This window comes from Mobula hypostoma, chromosome 2 (assembly GCF_963921235.1).
Source record: "Mobula hypostoma chromosome 2, sMobHyp1.1, whole genome shotgun sequence".
Lineage (NCBI taxonomy): Eukaryota > Metazoa > Chordata > Chondrichthyes > Myliobatiformes > Myliobatidae > Mobula > Mobula hypostoma.
This window is the reverse complement of record NC_086098.1, coordinates 183521734-183549626: the sequence shown is the minus strand read 5'-3', so window position 1 is coordinate 183549626 and position 27893 is coordinate 183521734. Positions and strand designations below refer to the sequence as shown.

General features: G+C 41.4%; 1 protein-coding gene across 6 annotated transcripts in view; it reads left to right on the top strand.

The window, feature by feature from the left end:
• Positions 1–27893, top strand: part of rbbp8l (retinoblastoma binding protein 8-like) — a 93928-nt gene that overhangs the window by 51440 nt on the left and 14595 nt on the right. For all 6 annotated transcript variants that reach the window (XM_063041228.1, XM_063041229.1, XM_063041231.1 and 3 more), the window contains 4 exons: positions 3469–3928; positions 8427–8535; positions 11154–11215; positions 19245–19374. In XM_063041228.1, coding sequence (XP_062897298.1) covers positions 3469–3928; positions 8427–8535; positions 11154–11215; positions 19245–19374 — 761 coding nt within the window. The remainder of the gene's footprint in view (positions 1–3468; positions 3929–8426; positions 8536–11153; positions 11216–19244; positions 19375–27893) is intronic.

Sequence of the window (27893 nt, the reverse complement as noted above, 5' to 3'; positions counted from 1 at the left end):
ACAGTATTACCGACATTTGAAATTTGAGAACTAAGCAGCAGCAGTTGAAGGCAATACATAATATAGAAGAAGAAGAAATAATAATAATAATAAATAAGTAAATCAATTTACATGCCATCTCAATAGTTGGCAAATTGAAGAAGCAGGAAGTTCCACTGCATGGCAGCTCCAATAAATCTGGGTTGGACCCTCAGGAAGTGACTGTGCAGTACCTCTAATGTTCCCTCCCATATCCCAAAAGAGAGAACATGGAAAGTTACCATCAAGGTCCAGTCCGTGAAATCCACGTTCCGGTTCACAGTCCGGTCTGTGGACTCCGGATTCCGGGTCTTCCAGCTGTCCCTTGTTTCAGTTGGGCTTAACCATAGGCACCTGATGCTCGTCTTGGGGTTGGGGAATATAAGTGGCCCTGGGTTCAAGTGCGGTTGCTGAGGCAGTGAAAGAGTTTGCTGAAAAAAAGGCTGTCAGGCAAACAAATACAGGGAATAATAAACTGGTGAATTGTGAGGGCTGTAATATGAAAAATAAGGATATACTAATAATGAGTAGAAAGGATTTCGTACTTTTTTATGGTGGATGCAATTAATTATTCAGCGCAAACAAGCAAACGAACTGAAAAAATTAAAATTATAGTCAAGTCTGCAGAAAAGTATCTTGGCATTAAAGGGATTAGGCGGGAAGCTAGATAGATAGATAGATAGATAGACATACTTTATTGATCCCGAGGGAAATTGGGTTTCATTACAGCTGCACCAACCAAGAATAGAGCATAAATATAGCAATACAAAACCACAAACAATCAAACAACAATATGCAAACTATGTCAGATGGAAATAAGTCCAAGACCAGCCTATTGGCTCAGGGTGTCTGACCCTCCAGGGGAGGAACTGCAAAGTTCAATGGCCACCAGCAGGAACAACCTCCCATGACACCCAGTGTTTCATCTCGGTGGAATATGGCCGGAGTCCAACAGTAAAAAGTTCAATATTCAGGCTAGAAACACGTTCCTTGATCGTAATATGAACAGGATTGCATCATCTGTTCTTAACCAGAACAGCAAGCCCCCCTCCTTTATGCTTACCGCTCTCAGTGCACTTCCGGTCAGCCCAAATGGTCTGGAAGCCCACCATGGAAACGTTTTGGTCAGGTATGTCCTCGTGCAGCCACGTTTCAGTAAAACACATAACACCGCTCTCCCGAAATGTCCTCTGACTCCTGGCTAGCGCCGTCAACTCGTCCATTTTATTACCCAACGATCTCACATTGCCCATAATGAGAGAGTGAAGACACGGCTTATAACTCCTCTTCTCCATAAGCCTCTGTTGTCTCGAAGTCAAAGAAACACTGAATGGAGGATCCAACAGTTCACAGGCAGGGGAGATGGAATCTTAATGGCAGTACATTTATCGCAAATGGTCAAATATGTTTCAGAACTTAGGGCAAATCCTCAGATTTTATGGTTGAAGCAGGGTAAATGTGTAGAACTCCAACAACAAATAGAAGTACCTGACAAGAACAACTGTGAGGTGGAAAAGAGATTGGAAAATGGAGGAAATTATTACAAGGATACAAAAGGAAAAGGAATTTGTTGCAAAGTGAATTGTCTACATTCAGATTATAAAATGAAAACATGGAAGCAAATGAAGAAGATCTCCAAGGTCTCAGTAAACAACTGCAGGCTACGATCCAAGAAAAGGAAAACCTGAAAAAGCAGATAGACTTGGAAAAGCAGCAATTTTAAAAGTATAACGTGTGATAATTACTATTCTTTAACAAGACGATTTTAATCTTACAAGTGATGTAGATGAAATCAATGTAATTGAGGTAATGCAACAACATGAAAACGTGACAAAATTAGGGAAGAATAGCAGTTTGCGGCATTGTCTAATGAGTGCATTAAGCAATCACGAGGAATTGCAACTACAGAGTGATGCTAATAGAGAACTGCAGGCTGAACTAGATTGTCTAAAGTAGAGAACTCCAGGACATTTTTGGTTGGAATACCACAAGTCTAGCAGGTGGCGGTAATGCACTGAAAAACTGGTTGCCAACCACCATAAAATAAAAAAGAAGAGGAAGAAGTGTGGTTGCTGGTTTGTCTTGTCAGTATCCTGTCCTTGCCTCTGTTGGGGTAAGTCAGGCTGTCTTTGCTGTTACCCTGCGGTTGGATCTGTCCCTTCCTGTCCTTGCCTCTGTTGGGTAAGCCAAGCTGTCTTTGCCATTACCTGAAGGCTGGACTGTTCCCTTCCCTTCCCCTTCCTTCTGAAGCTTTGCCTGCAACCTGTGTCTGGAGCCTTTGCCTGCATCCTTGTCAAGTTCAACCACCAGAGCGAGACCAGAGCCTTGCTGTTTCAAGGTAAGAAACTGACTATCATTAAATTGGAATTGTCTCTGTGTCCACGCCTGTGCTAGATAGGTCTGGCCATTTGCCGCTACCTAGTGTTGGATACTGATTTGGCGTCCACACCTTCGCTAGGTAGGTCCGGCTGTTTGCGGCTACCTAGTGTTGGGAACAGTTTTGTCATGTTCAGCATTCTGTGTAGAGCCCCGGCCCCAAGCCCTGTTCCCAAGGTGGGGTCCTTTCTCTGTGTTCCATGTCCCTGTGTTCCTGTCTCTGAAGTCCAAGGCTCTGTGTTTCCATGCTCTAGACCAAGGCTCTGTGTCCCTTTCCTCCCCAAGACCAAGGCTCTGTGTTCTGTGTTCCTGTCATCCCAAGTCCAAGGCTCGGCTGTTCCTGAGTACCAAGTCAAGGCTTCACGGCCTTGTCCTGTCCATGGGCCTCGTCCTGTCCAGTCTCCCAAGAGCACGTCATGTCTTCACCTAGTTCCGGAGTCCAAGCCCGAGCCAAGACCCAGGTTCTGGGTCCTTGTCCAGTCTCTGGCTCGGAGTCCGAACACAAGCCTCGTCATATCCTCGCCATGGAGTACATGTCCAGTCCTGTAGCCATGTCATGTCCTCACCTAGTTCCGGGTCCGAGCCCAAGTCAAGACCCAGGTTCTGGGTCCTTGTCCAGTCTCTGGCTCGGAGTCCCAGTTCCTTGTCCTGGTCCCGCTTGCCTAGCCAATGTCCTAGCCCGTCTATGTTCTTGTCCCAGCTCTCTAGTCAAGTCCTGTTCCTAGTACATCAGTGTCTGTGTCTTGCATTTGGGTCTGCCACCAATGATGCCCCCTTTATGACAGGTACTGCACAGGAACAGGCTCTAATGATTAAACACCTAACTGAACTAATCCCTTCTGCCTACACAACATGATGGTTTCTGAGGTAACCATAAATTACCCGTAGTGTAGGTGGGTGTCTTAGGAATTGTGAAAGTAAGTTACAGACAAATCATGGAGGGAAAGAAACAGTTGGGATTACTCCATTCCCACGTGTCAAATGGCCTCCTTTCAGATCAGGAATAAATAAAGGACTCTGAGGAAATCAATCAGCCAGACATGAATGTGATTCGTTTTCTCTTCTTGATTATAGGGAGGAACATAACTGGTCCAAAACCTGCAGGGGAAATGAGGACGGCAGAGGGAAACTTGGCATCATCATGGAAAAGCAAGCTGAAGAAGGAAAGGTTCAACCAGGCTTCTGTGCAAATACAGAGGAAAATGACAAAGGAGTAGGAGAGAAACCTCTGGATTTGTCGGATTACAATAAACATAAGGAGACAGCTTGGTCCACACATAGAAGTGAGTCATCCAATCACAATGAGGCAATGCAGGCAAGATATAAAGAACCACTGGAGAGGAAATGCTCTCATGATAGCTTAGCAAGTGAAAATTTCCAGGACAATATGCACTCTTATGAAACAGTCGCCAAGATGGGGAATGTTGAACCACCCAGTAGGGACAAAGATATGACACAAGATCTGTTGAGTCCTAAAGACGGATTAAAAATGAGTGAAAATGAAGACAAAGTGTACAAGAATTTGAATTTTAAGGTGTGTTATCCTGTTTTCTAATTAATAAAGTACCAGAGTTGTGGAATTACTGTTATCTTCATTTTTAACCATTGCAGATCAAAATGGAACATAGCCCACCAAAGGGGAACAGGCAATAATGGGTGGTGATGATTACTTTAAGTACCTCTAGCTTCTGAAAAATGTAATGCTCATACTGAAGGAAAAACACCAACCACTTTTCTTATCTTCAGATATTAAAGATGAAATATATTAATTGAAGGATCCAGAAATGGGAAAATAATGAATTAAATTCCACTGAGAAGACTCCAATGTACTTAACAAATTTCTTAATGTTTGTTCCGTCTTGCACATCCTTTATGTAACATTAGGTTTTATTTTTTGCAATATTATGAAATGAGCACTTAAAACCAAATGGCCAGATTTTATAAGCATGAGTTTAACATTGATACTGATCTCCCTCATTCTCTGTTCCCCAAAGTTGCCTTAGCTGAATATGGAAAACTGATCTTGCTTGACTAGACAATTCCGGATTCCTACTGCCAGCCCCTGAGAGGGAGCTGTTCTCAAATGCTGGAATGAAGCTCCATAAAGAGACCAGAATGATCCTTTCTCGTATAAAAAAAACTCCCCCTGGTGGCCTTTCTCAACCAACCAGTGGTCAGGTTTAGCCAGCTGTCAAGGGGAACACATTCTTTCAATATTTCTCAATATCTGTAATTTACAGAAATACTTAGAAACCATAAAAATAACATAAGTAATAAAACAAAAATAATCATAACAAATAGTGGTGTAACATGTGGAGAGGATGATGAACAAACTGTTTAGCACCTGGGTTAGCAGTATTCAGTGAACTGAGTATCAGATTGGGACATTATATAGTGAGGCTGCACTTGGAGTCCTTTGTACAGTTCTGGTCACCCTGTTGTAGGAAAGATGAGCTGAAGCTGGAATATGAGCTGAAATGACCTACAAGGATGTTGGCAGGACTAGTGGAAGTGAGTTACAGGTGGAGATCTGGCGGGTTAGCTCTTCCTTCCTTTGAACATAGGAGAATGAGGACTGACCTTACAGAAATCTTTACAAGAGGGATAGACAAGGTAGATGGTAATAGACTTTTCCCCAGAGTAGAGGTGTACAAAACTAGGAGGCAACAATGTAGGATGAGAGGGGAAAGATTTAAAAGGGGCATAGTGGTGTAAAAGTAGCATAGCGGTTAGCGCATCGCTTTACAGTGCCGGCCACTCGGGTTCAATTCCCGCTGCCACCTGTAAAGAGTTTGTACGTTCTCCCCGTGACAGCGTGGGTTTCCTCTGGGTGCCCCGGTTTCCTCCTACAGTTCAAAGACGTACCAGTTGGTAGGGTAATTGGTCAATGTAAATTGTCCCATGTTTGGGGTAGAATTAAATCAGGGGATTGCTGGACAGTGTGGCTTGAAAGGCCAAATCTGCACTGTATCTCAATAAATTAATTAATTAATTAACTAACTCTTGCATGCAGAGGACAGCAAGTATATGGGACAAGCTGCTAGCTGTAGTGGCTGAGGACAGCAGAATAGTATCATTTAAGAAGCACTTGGTTCGGTAAATGGAGGGGCAGGGCTTATAAGGATAGGGACCAAATGAAGGAAATTGGGAGTGGCTGGGTAAGCACCATGGTCAACATAGACTCATTGGGCCGAATGGCCTGTATCCATTCTGTGTTGCTCTAAACAAGCTGCTGAATGAAAAGCAAAATCAAAATATCGCAGTACTAATTATTAAGAGCAAAAACGTGCTTTATTTTTCCATTCTTCTGCAATCCCCCATGATTACTATTAGAGGCAGTTGGACCACAGACCATACTTCACATCTCTCCAGGCACAGGATGCTCGACAGGATTCGTCAGGATAACAGCTGGGCCGTAACATCCGGAGAAGCGTAGTCTGATTAGGGGTAGTCAGCATGGCTTTGTGAGGGGTAGATCATGCCTACAAGCCTGATTGAATTCTTTGAGGAAGTGACAACACAAGTTGATGAAGGTAGAGTGGTAGATGATTCCAGGAGTGAAAGGGTTATCATACAAGCAATGTTTGGTAGCTGGGTCTGTACTCTCTGGAACTTAGAAGGATGACGGGGGGGATCTCATTGAAACCTTTCGAATGTTGAAAGGCCTAGCCAGAGTAGATGTGGAAAGGATGTTTCCCATGGTGGGGGATTCTAGGACAAGAGGGCACAGCCTCAAAATAGTGAGGTGTCCATTTAAAACAGAAATGCAGAGAAATTTCTTTCACCAAGGGGTAGTAAATTTGTGGAATTTATTATCGCAGGCAGCTGTGAAGGCCAGGCTGTTGGGTGTATTTAAGGCGGAGCTTGATAGGTTCTTGATTGGACATGGCATCAAAGATTACAGGGAGAAGGCCGGGGAGTGGGGCTGAGGAGGGGAAAAAGGGATCAGCCATGATTAAATGGCGGAGCAGACTCAATGGGTTAATTGGCCTAATTCTGCTCTTATGTCTTATGGTCTTATGTGGAGAAGGAATATATAGATCTTGGTAAGGTTCTTCATGATCAGTTCATTCAGAAAGTCAGGAGGGATGGGATGAAGGGAAACTTGCCTGCATGGATTCAGAATTAGTTTGACCAGAGAAGGCAGAGGGATGTAGTAAAAGGACATGTTCTCCCTGGAGGTATATGACCAGCAGTATTCCGCAGGCATTTGTTCTGGGACCCCTGCTCTTTGTGATATTTATAAATGACTTGCATGAGGAAGAGGGCAGGTGAGTTAGTAAGTCTGCAGATGACACAAAGGTTGGTGGTGGTGTGAATAGAGTAGAAAGTTGTGAAAGTTATAACGGTACATTCACAGGAATCAGAGCTGGGCCTGAGAATTGGTGGATGGAGTTCAATATGGAAAAGTGTGAAGTGATATATCTTGTAAGGGCGAATCTGAAGGCAGAGGACATGGTTAAGGGCAGGATTCTTAGCAGTGTGGAAGAATAGAGGGATAACGGGCCCATGTCCATAGGGTAGTTAAGAAGGTGTATGGCGTGTTGGACTACAGTAGTCAGGGGACTGAGTTCAAGAGACGCAAGGTAATGTTGCAGCTCTATAATACTCTGGTTCGACTACATTTGAAATATTGTGTTTGTTTCTGGTCATCTCATTATAGGAAGAATGTGGACTAGGCTTTCATCTTTGGAGAAAGGAGGATGAGCGGTGACTTGGTAGAGGTGTAGAAGATGATAAGAGACATAGATCTAGTGGTCAGCCAGCATTGTTTTAACAGGTCAGCAATGGCTAATATGAGTGGGCATAATTGTTAGGTGATTGTGGGAAAGTAGTGACAGAGTGTCAAAGGTAGTTTTTTACACAGAGAGTGGTAAGTGCATGAAATGCACTGCCAGGAGCAGTGGTGGAGGTGATGCAATTAGGACATTTAAGAGACTCTGAGATAGACACTGGCATGAAAGAAAAAATGAAGTCTATATGAGCGGGATGGGCTAGCTTGATCTTGGAACAAGTTAAAGTAAGCACAACACCATGGGCCGAAGAGCCTTTGCTGTTCTATGTTCCCATTTCAACAAGCCTCAACCTCAGTCCTGGAACCGAGGTGGTACTCAAGGGCAGAGTGGACTGACACGTGCAGCACTGGGACTCCTGGGTGCTCCGACTGCCAGACCTAGCTATACGTGTCCAGTTCACCATTGTGCTGCCATAATTAACCAGAAGGGTCTTCCTTTCCTCTAGATTTCCTCTGTCCACTATTTAGTATAAATATTGAGCTAGTGTACTAGAGTGACTAACAGTTATATTCTTTACCTTAATGATATAAAAGTCTCAAAAAATTGACTCCTTCTACCTCAGGCCACGAACTTATTAATTACTCCTCGTATTGTGGACTTAGGGTGAGAAGCGGGCAGGAAGGGGGGAATCATGGTTGGGAAAAGGGGAAGAGAGAGGGGAGAGAGCAGGAAGCACCAGAGAGACATTCTGTAATGATCAATAAACCAATTGTTTGAAATCAAATGACCATGCCTGGTGTCTCAGGGTTGGGTGTGTCCCTACCCCCACCAACCCCTGCCTTCGGCACTCCTTCAATGCCACCCGTTCCAACCCTTCCGACGGCACTCCACCCTCGCCATTCCCAATATTCATTGCCACCATCAGATTTACAGACTTGCTCTCCGCTCCGTGTTGACAAATACAGTTCTATGCAAAAGCCTTAGGCACCCTAGCTATACATAGTGTATGTGCCTAAGAACTTCATACAGTATTGTATTTTTCCCATTTCCTTTGCTGGGAGCAGAGAGAGAGAGACATCAATAAGCCATAACCTAAATGAATGTGCTCAAAATTAAGAAAAAATAGCTAAAATAAACACTTTACCTTTTGATTGCTATTATCCCTTAAGACTAAATTACACCACAAAATATATCCTGCAGTTTGGTGTAGTTTCTAATTTAGGTAGAATAAGTATTGATGTATTGTATGAATTATACTTATGAGCTGAGATGGAGAATCAGATACTCTGTTCACAGGCACAGTATGACAGCACTTCTAACTCAAGAGAGACAGACAAAAGTCCAAGAATTAAAATGAAACTATGCACAAAGAGACCCATAACCACGAATGGTGGAAATCCAAGTGGTAAGAATATTAATTTTCAAAAGTTAACAAAAATTTTAAGTTTGTAATCTCCAATTTCAAATTGTATATACAAAAAAGGGTGAAAACCAATGTTCCCTCTAATTTGTAATTTCCCTCTAGTGTGAACAATAATCTTGCGCTGAGAAATTTTTTGCCCAGTGACAGCAACATGTGCGCACTGAATAATTTCTTCAATAAAAACAGTATAAATAAGCCAGTTCTGAAATTTGCTGACAAATCATTGCAAACTCCACGTTGTCAACACTGTCCACATCATAAACCGTTAAAAGAAATGTGATTGTGAACAATCGTGAAATATAATTAACATGCCAATATGGTGGAGGGAGACAACGTTTTCTGTGCAGTTTAAATTCCTTTGGGCACTAGCAGCAAAAGATTTACGCACACCTTAGAGGAAACATTGGTGAAAACTACCACAGTTTATTATGAATTTGCAGTACCTAATTCTCATACTTAAACTTCTTCTACAATGGATATTCTAAACCAAAGAATAAAAATAATTTTTTTATGCATGATATATATGTATTATAACAGCTACCGACTTGATGCACGAGATGACATGCTTATAATCAAATGGCAAAACATCTGTGTTTTGTCTTCTTGGTAATTTAACAGATGTTTATTGATGTCACACATCAATATGCATATGTATGATGGAAGCTTCACTTGTAGCTTTCCCAAAAGAAAATTATTATTATCAAATAATTATTTTTTTCTGTCAGGAATTCAACTTTTTTATTTGTGTTAATAGTATTGCTTGCTTAGAATTGCTTATGAATGTGCCGACAACATCCCTGGACGTGTGCTCAAGGAATGTGCTGATTTATTAGCAGATGTCCTGACAGACATTTTCAACATCTCCCTCAGTCAAGCTATTGTCCCCAGATGCTTCAAAACCTCCACAATCATCCCTGTAGCAAAGAAATCAGTTGTACCCTGTCTGAATGATTACCGTCCTGTTGCCCTGACCCCCATAGTGATGAAATGTTTTGAACGGCTTGTCAAGCCTCATATCACAGCCAGCCTCCCCTCATCACTGGATCCTCTACAGTTTGCTTATCGTCCAAATCGCTCTACGGAGGATGCAATATCCACCACACTGCACACAGTTCTCTCTCACTTGGACAACAAAGACACTTATGCCAGAATCCTGTACATTGATTTCAGTTCAGCGTTCAATACCATCATCCCGCAGAGACTAGTGGAGAAACTGTCGCTGCTTGGCCTTAGCACTGCCGTGTGTCACTGGATTCTAGATTTCTTGACGGAGAGACCACAGTCAGTCCGTGTTGGCAGGAACATCTCTGACTCTATCACAATGAGCACTGGATCCCCACAAGGCTGTGTGCTTAGCCCATTGCTGTTTACACTGCTAACACATGACTGTGCAGCCAGATTCAAGGAGAACCTGATCATTAAATTTGCTGATGATACCACAGTGGTGGGGCTCATCAGCAAAACTGATGAAACAATGTACAGGGAGGAGGTCAAACACCTAGAAAGCTGGTGCAGGGATAACAACTTGATGCTTAATGTCACCAAAACCAAGGAGATGATCGTCGATTTCAGACGGTCTCAGCCTGAGCACACACCCCTCAGTATCAGCAGCTCCACAGTGGAGAGAGTGGAAAACATCAATTTCCTTGGGGGTGCAGATCTCGAACAATCTCACCTGGTCCAGGAACACCACTGGGATTGTGAAACGGGCCCAGCAGAGATTGCACTTTCTGAGGAAGCTTAAACAAGCATCACTCCCCACTAACATCTTAACTACATTCTCCAGAGGCATGGTTGAGAGTGTGCTAACCTTTTGCATCACAATCTGGTACTCCAGCTGCAGTGCTGTCGACAAACAAGCCTTGCAGAGGGTGGTTAGGGGAGTAGAGAAGGTTATTGGGGTCTCCCTACCTTCTGTCCAAGACCTCTTTCAGAGTCGATGCCTCCAGAAGACACGGTACATCATTAAAGACCCCTCACACCCTCTCCATGAACTGTTTGTTCTTCTGCCATCAGGCAAATGTTACAGGAGCACCAAAACTAAAACCACAAGGCTACTAAACAGCTTCCTCCCACAGGCAGTCAGACTGCTAAATAGCTGCTCTACCTGACTCTGCTTTGGACACTTTTAACTTGCACTGGACACTTATAACTTGATTTTAACTGACATGTGGCTGTTGTGTTTTACTATTTATTGTTATGTTTATTATTTAGTGCTGTGTTTGTTATGTTATGATTGCACTGCCCTTGAGGAATGCTGTCTCATTCTGCCCTGCAGAGCTGATGTATGGTTAGAATGACAATAACGTTTTTTGAAATCTTTTGAAATCTTGAACCTTCATTATGAATATGTACTGTATATCACATTAAAATGCTAGAAAGGTTGTATGATTTTGAAACCACTGAAGTATTTTTAATACAGCAGGTTTTCTTTTCCAAAACTGCAACTGTAATTATCCAAGAACTTAGGTGTTGAACTTGTTTTATTAAAAGCAAAAACTACAAGTCGACAAAAATTTGAATTTTGCTTTCTGCCAAGTTAATATATGTATATACCATAAATTCTAGTGCAATTCACTAAGTTTTTTTTCTTCACCCAGTGGAAGTGCATCTCCAGTTTTTGAACACCCAGCCAGAGTCACATGATCTTTCTGAATGTGAGGTTGGTACAGAATTTACGTCACAGAGATAATCTGGTTCACATAATTCTGTTGTGACTGGAATGCAAAGAATTGTATTTCGTGATTACATGTTTTCATAGTGTTTTCTCTTACATGACCGTTTGAAATTTAACAGTATAAATTAGGAATAATATGTTCACATTTAGAAGCCATTCAGAGTGAGACCAGGATGCTATTGTAACAACAGAGAATTATTATGGCTTTGAAAGAGTGCACTAGGAGTTCCTTCTACTGACTTTATATTAACTACACATCTTGGAGGTTTGTGTAGAGGAAAATCAAATTTTGTGTTTCAGACAGAGCCTGCTTTTTTCTCATTCATTGAAATAGTTTGATAATCATCTATTATCATTCATTCACAGCATAGGTTATCTTCGTTCCACTTGCTGCCTGCACATCTGCACTCTGTCGTCACTTTATTAGATATCTCCTGTACCTAATAAACTGGCCACTGAGTGTATGTTTATGGTCTTTTGTTACTGTAGTCCACTCACTTCAAGGTTCAACATGCTGTGCAGTCAGAGATGCTCTTCTGCACATTATTTATGCAACATGTGGATATCTCAGTTACTATCACCTTCCTGTCAGCATTAACCAGTCAGCCCATTCTCCTCTGACCTCTCTCATTAACAAGGTGTTTTTACCTACAGAACTGCTACTCATTTGATTTTTTGCTTGTTTTTTTGCACCATTCTCTGTAATCTCTAAAGACTATTGCACATGAAAATTCCAGGAGATCAGCGGTTTCTGAGATACTCAAACCACCCCATCTGACACCAACAACTATTCCATGATCACATTCTTCCCATTCTGATGTTTGGTCTGAACAGCAACTGAACCTCTTGACCATGTCTGCATACTTTACTGCATTGAGTTGCTGCCACATGATTGGCTAATTAGATATTTGCATTAACGAGCAGGTGGACAAATGTACCTAAATGGCCACTGAGTGTATATTTGGTGATTATTCAGCACCCCAATATGAAAAGAAGCATTGCTTCGCTGTTGGATGAAGTTTACATTATACAAAATAGGTCAATTGATTATATCTCCAAAGGGAATTTTCCTCTCTCATTAATACTTATGTAATGCTCCTCTGATCATCACCTGCAGCAACAGGATAAAAGTGTTTGCAATGGATTTAGGTCATGTCCTACAGATACTCGGATCTATGATATTATTAGAAATCCAAACATAGTTGCTTTTACTTAGGACCTTTCTTATTGGTGTACCAATGAATTTTCTGTTTAGGCTATATTTTTCAAAATAATTAACATAAAGATTTTTACTATGTAAAGAAGGAATCTGCTGATGAAGATTTCAATTGGGGGAATAAGACACCTGATAAATAAAAATAAGCATGTTCTGGTATAATTTCAGAAGATACCAGAAATAATGAATGGGTTAATCAGTGTCTGTGGAGAAAATATAGGTTAATATTTCAGTTGCACTGAAAACAAGCAAATGAACAGGAAATATTTGCTTTACTTTAGTATTCATTTTAGAATGAAGGTACATCATTGAAACATTAACTTGCTATTTCCACTTTGATCTTCACTGCCCTCACAGGTATTTCTTGTGTTTTTTATTGTTTCAGATTTCCAACACCGCTAAAGAGTTTTTTTTGCCCCTTTACCATTATAAATGTTACAATAATGTGACCGCAGAATTAACAACATTGATTTTGACTTTAAGTTAAAATAATTTTTTTAATTTCCTGTAGCCAATCACCTGTCCAGCTCTTGGCTCCATCTCTCCCCCTCCTGCCTTCTCCTATCATTTTGGATCTCCCCCTCCCCCTTCAACTTTCAAATCCCTTACTCACTCTTCCTTCAGTTAGTCCTGACGAAGGGTCTTGGCCTGAAACGTCGACTGCACCTCTTCCTAGAGATGCTGCCTGGCCTGCTGCATTCACCAGCAACTTTTATGTGTGTTGCTTGAATTTCCAGCATCTGCAGAATTCCTGTTGTTTGCGTTTAAAGATTATTAGTCTTTTTATTAGAACATAATAAAGTAAGAGCAGGAGGCCACCAGGCCCCTCAACCCTACCCTGTCATTCAATATGATAATAACTATCTGAACCATGCTCAATTCCTCTGCCGGTTCCCAACCATACTCAACTCCTCAGTCTTTCAAATATTTATCTATAACATAGAAGATTGAGGAGAGATTTGATTGATGTATACAAAATTGTGAGGGGTATAGATAGGGTAAATGCAAGCAGGCTTTTTCCACTGAGGTTGGGTGAGATTACAACTAGAGATCATGGGTTAAGGATGAAAAGTGAAATACTTAAGGGGAATATGAGGGGAGTCTTCTTCATTTAGAGAGTGGTGAGAGTGTGGAATGAGCTGCCAGTGCAAGTGGTGGATGCACTTTCGATTCCAACATTTAAGGGAAGTTTGGACTGGTACATGGATGGGAAGGGAATGGAGGTCTATTCTCCGAGTGCTGGTTGATGGGACAAGGCAGTTTAAATAGGTTGGCTTGGACATGATGGGCCGAAGGGTCTGCTTCTGTGCTGTAATTTTCTATGACTCTATGACTCAACCTGAAATACCCATATAACTGATGATCTGGCCTCCACCATCTTTGTGGGCAGAAATTTCCAGAGAAAATTCATGTAAAACCATATAACCTCGATTTTACATGACTGGTCCTTATCTTGTAGTTTACCTCCCTTATTCTTTGACTTCCCACCAGTGAGGACTTCTGAACATTTACCCTGTAAAGGCCCCTTATGTTTGAATATGTTCCCCTTTCGTTTGTCTAAACTCCAAGGAATATAGACCCAAATTAAGTGGTATGGGGAACTGGCATGGACAAGGACTTGAGGCCAGCAGAGACCAACCGTGAACATATTGAACGATGGGGAAACATTGTGAGGCTGAGTTACTTACTCTTACTCATATCTTCTCGTATCTTATCTTCTATGTTCTGCTTAACCTCTCTTGATAGGACAACCTTTTCATCCCAGGAATTAGCTTGATAGAAACATAGGGACATAGAAAATAGGTGCAGGAGTAGGCCATTCGGCCCTTCAAGCCTGCACAGCCATTTGGTATGATCATGGCTGATCATCCAACTCAGAACCCTGTACCTGCCTTCTCTCCATACCTCCTGATCCCTTTTGCCACAAGGGCCATATCTAACTCCCTCTTAAATATAGCCAATGAACTGGCCTCAGCTGTTTCCTGTGGCATAGAATTCCACAGATTCACCACTCTCTGTGTGAAGAAGTTTTTCCTCATCTCGGTCCTAAAAGGCTTCCCCTTTATCCTTAAACTGTGACCCCTCGTTCTGGACTTCCCCAACATCAGGAACAATCTTCCTGCATCTAGCCTGTCCAATCCCTTTAGAATTGTATATGTTTCAATAAGATCCCCCCTCAATCTTCTGAATTCCAGCGAGTATAAGCCTAGTCGATCCAGTCTTTCATCATATGAAAGTCCTGCCATCCCAGGAATCAATCTGGTGAACCATCTTTGTACTCCCTCTATGGCAAGAATGTCTTTCCTCAGATTAGGGGACCAAAACTGCACACAATACTCCTTTGGACTCCCTCCAATTCTACTATATCCTGTGGCCCCACCAACACCCTGTATAACAGTAACAAAATCTCCCTATTCTTAAACTCCAAACACTTCATAAAATGTCATTGTCTTAACTAATTGTTGGACCTGCCTGCTAAGCTTATTTTGATTCATTCATTGATATACAGTTGATCAGACTCTGACAAGGAGGACTGAATCAGATAAATAATTGCTGTAAGTAGCAGGAACATTCAGCAACTATTTGTAATTAAATAGAAGATGCTGGAGTAAAATCCTTTTAATGGGAAAGTGGGGTGAAATAATTATCTGGACGGGACTAGTGTAAAATTGGAGGCTTGATGGTCAGTGCAGACTCGGAGAGATGCAGGGCCCATTCCTGTGCTTATATCTCTCCATGACTCTGTGAATCTGTGACTCGGCATTTCAGGCAACACCTGTGGAGAGAAAGGTAGTTAATGCTCTAAGTCCAAGACCCCTTCATCGGAACTGAGAAAGAGAGTGGCAAGTTAGTCCAGACAGCAGAGAAAGAGCAGAGGGCAATGGGTAAAACAAAGGGAATTTCTCTGATAGGGTGACATAGTGCAGCAATTAAAATTAGATTGTAATGTATTGCTAATATCACACAGTGTGTGGTTGTACCCTGGAGGTTGAATGGGGTGCGATTAGTTAAGGTGCAAAAGGTTACGGGGAAAAGGCAGGAGAGGGAAAATAGATCAGCCATGGGGATGAAATGGCGAACAGACCAATAGGCTGAATGGCCTAAATCTGCTCCTATCTCTTATGGTCTTATGGTCTTAAATCTGGTCTGCATAATAATACATACAGGGAAAACTGATTAACATAGTTAATTTCAGTACTGAATAGGAGATCAATAGATTACAAGGATTTTCTGGCTCCCGGAGTAATCCCATCAATTCCATTCTCCCCTTTATTCCCCTGTAAACTTTTCTCTCTCCATTCTGATTCTCCTGCTGTCCACTTACGCAAGGATTAATGGACAGTGACCAGCCTACCAGTCGGCACATTTCTGGAAATTAGAGCATGTGGGAGTAATGTATGTAATCAAGGGAGAATGTGCAAACTCTACACTGAGGTTGCTGGAGCTACAAGCAAGAAGCATGGTCCCAAATTTCAAAGTCAATTTATTGTAAAAGTACCATATGTCACCTTATAAAACCCTGAGATTCATTTTCTTGTGGGCATACTCAGTCAATCCCAACAGGAAGAGAAACACCCAATGAGCAAAAGGCAACGAATTGTGCAGAAAAAAAAGAAATAATAATAATTAATAAATAAATAAATAAACAATAAATATCAAGAACATGAGATGAACAGTCCTTGAAAGTGAGTCCATAAGTTGTGGGAACAGTTCATTGATAGGACAAGTGAAGCTGAGTGAAGTTATTCCCACTGGTTCGAGAGCTTGATGGTTGAGGGGTAATAACTGTTTCTGAACCTGATGGTGTGAGTCCTAAGGCTCCCGCATCACCTGGGTGGCGAGGGTCCGTGGTGATGGATGCTACTTTCCTGCGACAGCGATCCATGTAAATGTGCTTAATGGTGAGGAGGGCTTTACTCGTGATGAACTGGGCCGTATCCACTACTCTTCGTAGGATTTTCTGTTCAAGGGCAATGGTGCTTCAATACCATACCGTGATGCAACCAGTCAATATGCTCTCCACCACACATCTCTAGAAGTTTGTCAGCATTTTCAATGTCATGCCGAATCTTGGCAGTCTTCTGAGGATCTGGCCCTAGTACAGTCTTGAGCATTGTGCAATATTAAGAAATGTAGAGGTACTGTATGTTGCAGACTAATGAAAGAAATCCTAGAACAAAGAATAGCCAGAATGCAATGATGTAACCAGACCTGTTTTGCAGCAAACAAGAGAAAATCTGCAGATGCTGTAAATCCAAGCAACACACACAAAATGCTGGAGGAACTCAGCAGGCCAGGCAGCAACAATGGAAAAGAGTACAGTCCTGATGAAGGGTCTTGGCCTGAAACATCGACTGTTTACTCTTTTCCATAGATGCTGCTTGGCCTGCCAAGTTCCTCCAGCATTTTTTGTGTGTTGCCTGTTTTACAGCAAAATTCTTCTCTCTTCCATTTTCATTTCTTTTTTTCAACATGAGTGAGTTGTTGCATTTTGCTCTTCCTTCACACAAGACAGGCATTCAGATGAAGAATACCAGCAAGATCATATTTCTCTTTTTCCTTTTTCCACCCCACTCAGCCACAGAACATTTTGAGGTAGTTGCCCTGGCAACAGTTATGGGTCACAGAATCAAAGTGATTAAGTTACTGGACTAGAATAACCAGATTTGCATGATTGATTTGGGAACAAGAGCTAGAATCCCCATACATAAAATGATTCAGAATAAAAAGCTAACATTGATAAACAAAGACTGGATAACCACTAGATTAAAGATGGCAGAGCAGCCTTGATGGGCTGAATGGCCTAATTTCTCTTCAATGTATTATGGTCTAAAGATAAGGAAGATAAAGAATAGCTTTATTTATCATATGTCCATCAAAATATCGATACATACAGTGAAATGTGTGGTTTGTGCCAAATCAAATCTATAAGTGTCACCAGATTATTAGAGAAACCAAATCCGTTCCCTTATGTCATTCAATTTTAACTACCCTATAATATGATCTAACTAGGTGGTTAGTTCAAGATCAATCGTGGAGAGAGAATAAATGTTGTCTTTAGCCAGAAAAGTGTCCATCCCAGAAAATGGAAAAAAATAAGAGGCAATTTCAGAGTTTTAAAAGGATTCTGGATTGTTCCAGAAATTTGTAGCCATGAATAATTGAAAAGGCCATGTATTTTTCTTTGAATCAAAGGAAAGGGAAGGGAACCTAAAATGAGATGTGTGAAGAACCCAGAGAGAATAAACAGAAAGGACTGACTCTTCTTCTGAGGTTCAGGAATAGCTACTACCCCTCAACCATCAGGCACTTGAACAAAAGGGGATAACTTCACCCACTTGCCCATCCATTGAGATGTTCCCATAACCAACGATCTCATTTTAAGGACTCTTTATCTTGTTAATTCATGTTGTCATTATTTTTATTGCTATTTATTTATGTTTGCTTTCGCACAGTTTGTTGTCTTCTGGTTGATCTTCCCCTCTGCCATTCGAATCCTGAATGGACATTGAAGCTTTGGACACTATCTCAATCTTTTTAATATATAGAATTTCTGTTTTTGCATATTTCAAAAAATATATTCAATATACGTAATTGATTTACTTGTTTATTTATTATTATGTTTCTTGTTTTTCTCTTTCTGCTAGATTATGTATTGCATTGAACTGCTGCTGCTAAGTTAAAAAATTTCACGTCACATGCCGGTGATAATAAACCTGATTCTGATTATCCTGTTATAGTTACTATTCTATAGATTTGCTGAGTATGCCCACAGAAAAATGAATCTCAGGGTTGTATGTAGTGACATACTGTGTACGTACCACTGTATACTGTATATATTCTATGTTCAAGTTCTATGATTTTGGAAAGATATATATGCCCATCCTTAAAATTATGAGTAAATGGGTAGATGCCTTCACACACATGTTGGCCCCTTTAATAGGTACATCTGTACACCTGCTTGTAATGCAAATATTTAAACAGCAAGTTATTTGGCAGCAACTCAATGCATTAAAATATGCAAATATGGTCAAAAATATGGTCAATGTTCAGTTGTTGTTCATACCAAACATCAGAATGGGGAAGAACTGTAATCTAAGTGACTTTGACCATGGAATTATTGTTGGTACCTTATGGGTTGGTACCTCAGAAACTGCTTATCTCCTGGGATTTTCATGCAGAACAGTCTCTAAGAGAGTACAGAGAATGGTGCAATAAAGCAAAAAACATCCAGTGAGTGGCAGTTCCACGAGCAAAAATGCCTTGTTAATGAGAGAGGGCTGAGGAAAATGGCCAGACTGGTTCAAGCTGACAGTAACTCAAGTAACCACGCATTACAACAGTGGTGCGCAGAAGAGCATCTCTGAACACAATAAAGCTTGAAGTGGATAGGCTACAGCAGCAGAAGAACACGACAGGAGGTACCTAATAAAGTGGTCACTTATTTGATGGCTAATTAAGGGAGAGTGGTGGAGTGGAGTATAGGTTGTGGATACCCCAAGCCCTTTGATCTGGCCCCTGGTGATGGAAAGAATCTTTTCATTTTCAGTATGAAACATTTTAAGGAAGTCTGTTTAAAAAGCCCTTCAAAAATTGAAAATGGTGAAGTCATCACTCAGAAGTTTCAATAGTAGCATCCGATCATTGATTTTCAATGCAGGGAGCAAATAATTCTGCTTCTTATTAGATGCTAAAAAATGGTCCAAAAATAACTGTGGTGGGAAAGGAGAATTGCAGCTGCTAAGGCTTTATTGTTTGTGATGTTCCATTTTGAATTTGTTTTTCTCATCATATCAGACTGATGACATTCAAGAAACAGATGAAATCCAGGAGATTAAACCGGAAAATGAGAAGCATCAATCTGAACGTGGTGCCGACCGGCCAAAAAAAAAGAAAAAGAAGAAGCTCCAGGACTACTGGACTTCTGGTAAGAGTGCATCGGTTTCTGACAGACATGCATTTATTTTGAACAAAAGGCTGTCTTATTTTGTTCCTCACCGTCCAAGACATCCCAAATTACAGCACAGCCACAGCAATAGTTTTGAACAGTAAGCAACACACACAAGATGCTGAAGGAACTCAGCAGGCCAGGCAGTATCTATGGAAAAAGGTACAGTCGAGCTTTCGTGCCGAAGAGTTTCAGCCCGAAACGTCGACTGTACTTTTTTCCATATAGATGCTGCCTGGCCTGCTGAGCTCCTCCAGCATTTTGTGTGTGTTGCTTGGATTTCCAGCATCTGCAAATTTTCTTTTGTTTGAGTTTTGAACACTAGTTGTGTAGATGTGGTGGCCGTGCCTCCCAATTTGTGCAGTGTTAAAACAAGCCTATGGATGGGTGTGTGCAGTTTGTAGAGAAACCAAACCCAGTAACATGAGGTAAAAGTCTTCCAGTTGACTTAGCTGAACAGGTTTCTGAACAGGAAATGCTGAACTATAAGTGATTATGATCCTTTGTTGCTGGCCATGTTGCCTACAGGGGTAAAATTGTTTGCAAGCCACTCTCTTCAAAAACAGAATGAAACAAACAATTGACTTTCCTCTACCAGGGGCATGAAGGTCCAGGATTTTGAGCTAAAATGTTGAAATAAGATTTGTTTATTAAGTGTCTTCCGGTCAAAGAATCTGAGAGCAGGCTTTGTAAATTCTGTTTTTGATGGTTTTAATTGTTAGGCAAAATGTCATTTTATATTGTATCTGTCTGATCACCTGTTCCAAGTTTTGTAATGTCCTTTACTCACCATAGAGCTTTAGATTAATATGCTGGAAGTGGATTCAAGCCCTCCTACCCCTACCTATGCTGATCTACCAGTTCCCTTGCTGTTGGCTATCAGAGAGACGGGCTGAACGTCTGTCATTTTATTGAGTCACTACAGTTTTAGTCCAGGCTCAGAGTTGCTCAACGTTGCCCTCCAATGTCATAAACTGTCTTTCCCCCTGCAATTCAGCAACCATTCACCAAACCCGAGGAAGCTACTTGTACGGCACCTCACTGCAATGGATACAAATGTATTAGACTAATTCTGTGTATAGAATTGTAGTGTGTGTGTGTGTGTGTGTGTGAGTGAGAGAGAGAGAGAGAGAAAGGAATGGGGTTTTCTTTGTTAATGTTGTTTTGTTGCTGTTGTTTTGTTGTTGTTGTTGCTTGTGTTACTCTTTGAGTATTTGAATATTTTGGGCATGCTATGTTGGTGCCAGAACGTGTGGAGACACTTGTGGGCTGCCCCCAGCACATCCTTAGTTTGTGTCGGTTGTTAATGTTAATGGCATGATTCACTGTATGGTTCGATGTGCATCTGATAAATAAATGAATCTGATTCTATCAGATGATCTCAGCTAGCCTTTTCCCAGTAATTATGGAAAAAGATAGGTCTCGCCCTACAGTTAAGATTCTAAATTGGAGAAAGGCCAATTTTGATGCTACCAGAAAGGATCTGGCAAGTGTGGATTAGGATAGGCTGTTTTCTGGCAAAAGTATACTTGATAAACAGGAGACCTACAAAAGTGAAATTTTGAGAGCACAGCATCTGAATGTTCCTTTCAGAATTAAAGTCAAGGATAACAGGTTTGGGGAACCTTGGTTTTCAAGAGATCTTGAGGCCTTGGTGAAGAAGAAGGTGCATAGAAGATATAGGTAGGTAGGAACAATTGAGGTGTTTGAGGAGTATAAGAAACGCAAGAGAACACTAAAGAAGGAAATTGCGAAAACTAAAAGAAGACATGAGGTTGCTCTAGCAGACAAGGTGAAGGAGAATCCTAAGGGCTTCTACAGATATATTAAGAGCAAAAGGATAGCAAAGGACAAATTTGGGCCTCTGGATGATCAGAGTGGTAATCTATGCATTCAGATGAAAGATACAGGAAAGATATTAAATAGATTTTTTGCATCTGTATTTACTCAGGAGATAGAGATAGATGTGAGGAAATGCAATAGCAAGGATCCTACGCAGATTACAGAGGAGGAAGTGTTTGCTGTCTTGAGGCAAATTAGCATAGATAAACCCCCCCAGGGTCTGACAAGGTGTTCCCTTGGACCCTGTGGGAGGTTAGTGCAGAAATTACAGGAGCCCCAGCAATATGCCCTTAAGAAAATGAATAGCAGGGTTATATATGGTGACATATATGTACATTGATAATAAATTTACTTTGAACTTTGAACTTCGAGATTTAAAACATTCTTAGCCACAGGTGAGGTGTCGGAGGATTGGAGGACACATAATGTTGTTCTGTTGTTTAAGAAAGGCTCTAAGAATAAGCCTAGAGGCTGGTGAGCCTGACATCAGGAGTGGGAAAGTTATCAGAAGGTATTCCAAGGGGCCGGATACAGTATATAAGTATTTGGATAGACGGGGACTGATTAGATACAGTCAACATGGCTTTGTGCATGGTAGGACGCATCTAACCAATCTAATAGAGTTTTTCAAGAAAGTTACCAAGAAAGTTGATGAAGACAAGGCAGTGGATGTTGCCTATACAGACTTTAGCAGACCTTTGACAAGGTCCTGCATGGGAGGTTGGTCAAGAAGGTTTAGTCGCATGGCATTCAAGCAGAGGTAATAAATTGGATTAGACACTGGCTTCACAGAGGAAACTAGGGAATGGATGTAGATAGTTGTCTTGCTGACCGGACTAGATCTCTGACTGGATAATGTGCCACCAGGATCAGTGTTGGGTCTATTGTTGTTTGTCATCTATATCAACGATCTGGATGATAATGTGGTAAGCTGGATCAGCAAATTTGCAGATGACGCCAAGATTGAGGGGATAGTGTACATCGAGGAAGACCACCAAAGCTTGCAGCAGGATCTGGACCAGCTGGAAAAATGGGCTGAAAAATTGCTGTTAGAATTTAATGCAGACAGGTGTGAGATGTTGCCCTTTTGGAGGATGAACCAAGGTAAAGTCCTGTGCAAAAGTCTTTTGCACACATATATACATCTAGGGTACCTAAGACTTTTGCACAGTACTGTAGGGTGTTTTTTATATTATTTCCTGTGTGGGTTAGTTTTGATTTGATTTGAACACAGTGGAAAGACATCCATCTCCATCCTCTCTTCATTTGCTCTTGAAACAGGGCAAATCTGTGGGTCTTAAGTTTTTGTTAATATTGGTAAATGTTTAGTAGATCCAGTACTGTATCACCCTAGCTAGATGTATATGCCTAAGGCTTTTCACAGTACAGAAGGTCTTACACAATAACAGTAGGGCCCTGAGGAATGCAGTAGAACAGAGGGATCTGGGAATACAGATCTACAGCTCTTTGAAAATGGCATTAACAGGTAGATAGGTCATAAAGAAAGCTTTCAGGAAATGGGCCTGCATAAGTTTATGTATTCAGTACAGGAGTTGTCCAGTAACGTTATCATTGTAACGTTACTGTGACACTGTAATTTCCTTTGGGATCAATAAAATATCTATCTATCTATCTAATGGTGAAATTCATTGTTAGATGGATGTTAGATGAAAGACATTGTTGGGGCCTAGTTTGGAGTATTGTGATCAGTTTTGCTTACTTACCTACAGGAAAGATGTAAACAAGATTGAAAGAATGCAGAAAAAGAAATTACAAGGATGTTCCCAGGACTTGAGGATCTGAGCTACAGTGAAAAGCTGAATAAGTTAGGAATTTATTCCCCAGAACATCGAAGATTAAGAGGAAATTTGATAAAGTATACAAAATTATGAGGGGTATAGACAGGGTAAATCCAGGCAGGATTTTTCCACTGAGGTTGGGTGAGACTGCAATTGGAGGCCATGGATTATGGGTGAAATGTGAAATGATTAAGGGGAATGTGAGCAGAAATTTCTTCACTCGGAGGGTGTTGAGAATGTGGAAAGAGCAGCCAGTGCAAGTGGTGGCTGTGGGGTCGATTTCCATGTTTAAGAAAAATTTGGATAGGTACATGGATGGGAGGAGCATGGAGCACTATGGTCTGATGCAGGTCGATGGGAAGAGGCAGATTAATTTTTCAGCACAAACTAGATGGGCTGAAGTACCTGTTCTGTGCCGTAGTATTTCATAACTATGACTCTATAAATTTGTTTTAAATATTTATTCTGTGTTGGCTATTAGCTTTCCTTGGTGACTTGGGCATTGTGATGATCAGTGGGAGTGAGAAAGCAAGGCTGATGATAGAGACTGGTGTTCCAGTTACTGGTGTCACCGTAGAATTAATTCTTCGTGGTAGAGTGGAATTTTCTATATTATCTCCTCTCTTCCCCTTTCTCCTTCACTATTTCTGCTTGCTTCTCAGTTCCTCATAAGGACCATCTCTTCACAAAGCCAAATGTAGGATACTACTGGGAAAGGTAATATTCATCATGCCAAGGGTGTGATGACTGACATGGAGGGCCAGATAGCTGGGGAACTGTTGCAGTCCACCCATGATCTGCTCTGCCAGATCTTGTCTGATATTGTTACTTTCACTAAAGTCATGCTGAGTGCCATAACTCAACATCATCAGACACATTGACAGTACACCTTTATCGTTCCAATGCATCTGGCAAGGCAGACTCAGGAAGAGTGAAGATATAAAACTATTCTCAATAGACAGGGTATTAACCTGCAGGGTTGGCTGCTCATCGTCACCCAGCAACCGGACATTAAAGGAAAATACTTGTTTCCAGTCCGTGTTGGCAGATTTGACGTAGAGAATCTGTAATTTGATGTGTAAGTTGTCAATAACACCCCCCCCCCCCCCACCACACTGGGAATTCTGATATATTCCCACTTAGCATGCTACCACTGGTAAGATGGAGAGAAACGCAGTTGACTCCCTGTGAAAATTTACAAGATGTTCCTGGGTCTGGAGGACCTGAGTTATAAGGAAAGACTTAATCAGTTAGGGCTTTATTCCTTATAGAACATAGAAGATGAAGAGGAGATATGACAGAAGTCTACAAAATTATGAGTAGTGTAGATAGGGTAAATGCAAGGAAGCTTTTTCCACGGAGGTTGGGTGGGACTACAACTAAAGATCATAGGTTAAGGGTGAAAGGTGAAAGGTTTAAGGGAAACATGAGGGGAAACTTCTACACTCATGAGAGTGTGGAACATGCAGCCAGCACAAGTGATGCATGCAAGCTTGATTTCATCATTAAAGAGAAGTTTGGATAGGCACATGGATGGTAGGGGAATAAGGGGCTATGGTCCCAGTGCAGGTCGATGAGAGTAGGCAGTTCAAATAGTTCTGCATGGACTAGATGAGCCAAAGAGCCTGTTTCTCTGCTGTACTTTTTATGACTCTATAGCTCCATAAGGATCTACTGTGACCTCCCGTACACAACCATGGATGGAAAACTTTAAGCTGTCACGAGATCATCCAGTTCTAGCCTCGAAGGAGCCAGATTTGTTAATGTTCAGTGGCACACTGACAGAACTGACAATGTGCCCAGTCTCCTGTTCAGAGGTACAGCTTCCCGAGACTGATGGTGGAAGTAAGTGAGGGAGTCTTTACTTAAATACAGGAATTTCACACAAAAAGTCACTCCCTGATAATGTGGATGGAAATGGCCCCAAGCTGAGAGTGATTCCCATTGACCTGCACTCCCCTGTCTCCTGCTATTAAATGTTCATCATACTCTGTCTGCCTTCTGTGCATTCTTCCAGAGTGGGTGCCAATTAAATGTATTCACAGTGAGGACCAACCAGTTTGTGAGATGCCTTTGATTAAGCAAGAAGCCCTTCAACTGCCGGAGTTCAGAGTTCAGACTAAATTTATTATTATCTGTCACATACCCCGTGACGGGAATAAAGAACCAGCAGAGATGGAAAACACTTTGGAGTCCAGTATTGCTATAAACTAATAATATTTATTAGTAACTACGCAATACAGTAATATAAATGTAGATAAATCAAACAGGTTGGCAATGATTATGTATATCAGTAAGTGTGGAAATATATGTATGAAAAACCAAGCTTCTTTAAGTCTAGGGGTAAAAAGATACAGTCTTACGATGATGAGTAAAGTTCAGTTCAGTTCATGGTATTGAGTTGAGTAGTGATGGAGAGAGAGAGAGAGAGGGAGAGATTTGAGCCTACAGGTGAGCTGATGCCATCGATCTCCTCATTGTCCTTCAAAATCCTTTAAAAGTCACTGACTGTGACTTCAACAAAGGGGACCGGTTTTCTGTGGTGGAGCTATCCCCCGGCGAGGGTGGACACATGGACAATTCCCCACCAGTCAACCCCTTTTCCTTTTCACTGCAAGAGCGACGGATCGATCCACCTGATCGATCCTCCAAAACCCACTTTTTCTGCGGGCACAACAAAGCTCATTCCGTGTCCAAAACATTGTGTCTGAGGTCTGTCATCTGACCTCCTATTTTATCTTCCCGTGCTGAGCATCAACTGTCATTCAAATAGCTCCTCCTTCCTCTCTCTGTATGAGAAATGCAAGCAGGCGATGTCCTTGAGAAGTATCAACACGCTGCTGGAAATCATAACATCGAGTGTCCATCAAATAACACTGCCTTCAGTCACCATAACAACTTACGAGCTGCTCGGTGCCATCTCTCTCTCCAACTCAGCAGAAATCCAAAAGTTAGCCAGTTCTTCCTCGTGCCTTAAAGTGACAGTCCAACAATTAGTATTCCCCTCTCTCTCTCTCTCTCTTTCTCTCTCTTTCAAAACAAGATATCGATGTTAAATAACTCTGTCTCCCTCTTTTCATGGCCAAGTGGTTAAGGCATTGGACTAGCTACCTGAAGGTCATGAGTTCGAGCCCCAGCCGAGGGAACGTGTTGTGTCCTTGAGCAAGGCACTTAATCACACATTGCTCTGCGACAACACTGGTGCCAAGCTGTATGGGTCCTAATGCCCTCCCCTTGGACAACATTGGTGTCGTGGAGAGGGGAGACTTGCAGCATGGGCAACTGCTGGTCTTCCATACAACCTTGCCCAGGCACGTGCCCTGGAGAATAAAGACTTTCCAGGCGTAGATCCATGGTCTCGCAAGACTAATGGATGCCTTTACACTCTTTTCAAAAGCACAGTTAATAGGGGTAAACGAGCACAGTTCATAGGGGTAATTCAGGATCCCATCACATATCAAAGTACATACATGTCACCATATACTTCCCTGAAATTCTTTTCTTGTTGGAATTCACAGTAAAAACAAAGAAACACAATAGAATTGATGAAGAACTGCACACAAACAAAGACAGACAAATAACCCATGTGCAAAAGACAACAAATTGTGCAAATACAAAAAAGAAAAAAACAAATTAATTGATTTATAAATAGATAGATGGATAAATAAATAAAAAGATTCGCACATACATACACATTGAGAACTTGAGTTCTGGACTCTTTGGAAGTGAGTCCATAGGTTGTGAACTCATTTCAGTGTTGGGGTAAGGGCAGGTATGCTCTAAGGTTCAGGAGCCTGAGGATTAAGGGGTAATAACTGTTCCTGAACCTGGTGGTGTAGGAACTAAAGCTCCAGCACTGCCTTCATGATGGCAGCAGTGGGAAGAGAGCGTGACCCAGGTAGGAAGGGACCCTTGATGATGGATGTTGCTTTCCTGCAACAGTGCTCCCTTGTAGATGTGCTCAATGCTGAGGAGTCTCCTGAACCGACGTGGATAATTTCACTTACCCCAACACTCAACTGATTCCACAGCCTATGGACTCAATTTCAAGGACTCCACACTTCATATTCTCAATATTACTTATTTACTTACTTATTTTTTTGTATGGTACAGTTTATCTTCTTTTGCATATGGATTATTTGTCAGTCTTTGTAGTTTTTCATTGATTCTGTTGTATTTCTTTGCCCTACTGTGAATGCCTGCAAGAAAATGAATTTCAGGGTAGTACATGGTGACCTATACGTATGTATTTGATAATAAATTTACTTAGAACATTGGATTTTGAATCTGCCACTCAGTCCCTGCCAGGATCCAGCAAACATTTGAAGACACAGGAAGCCAATCAGCAGCCATATTTAATCATCAGAATCAGAATTGGGTTTAATATCACAGGCATATGTCATGAAATTTGTCAACTTTGTGGCAACAGTACAATGCAATACATAATAATAGAGAACAAAAATGAATTACAATAAGTATATATATTAAATTAAATAAGTAGTGCAAAAATAAGACATAAAAAAATAGTGAGGTAGTGTTGATGGGTTCAAAGTCTATTCAGAAGTCAGATGGCAGAGGGGAAGAAGCTGTTCCTGAATCATTGAGTGTTTGCCTTCAGGCTTCTGTACCTCCTTCCTGATGGTAGCAATGAGAACAAGGCATGTCCTGGGTGATGGGAGTCCTTAATAATGTACACTGCCTTTTTGAGGCATTGCTCCTTGAGGATGTCCTGAAAACTACATAGGCTAGTGCCCATGATTGAGCTGATTAAGTTTACAAGTCTCTGCAGCTCCTTTCCATCATGAGCAGTAGGATAGCATTTCAAAGGGCATTTAGTTTATTTAGAGTTAGACCACA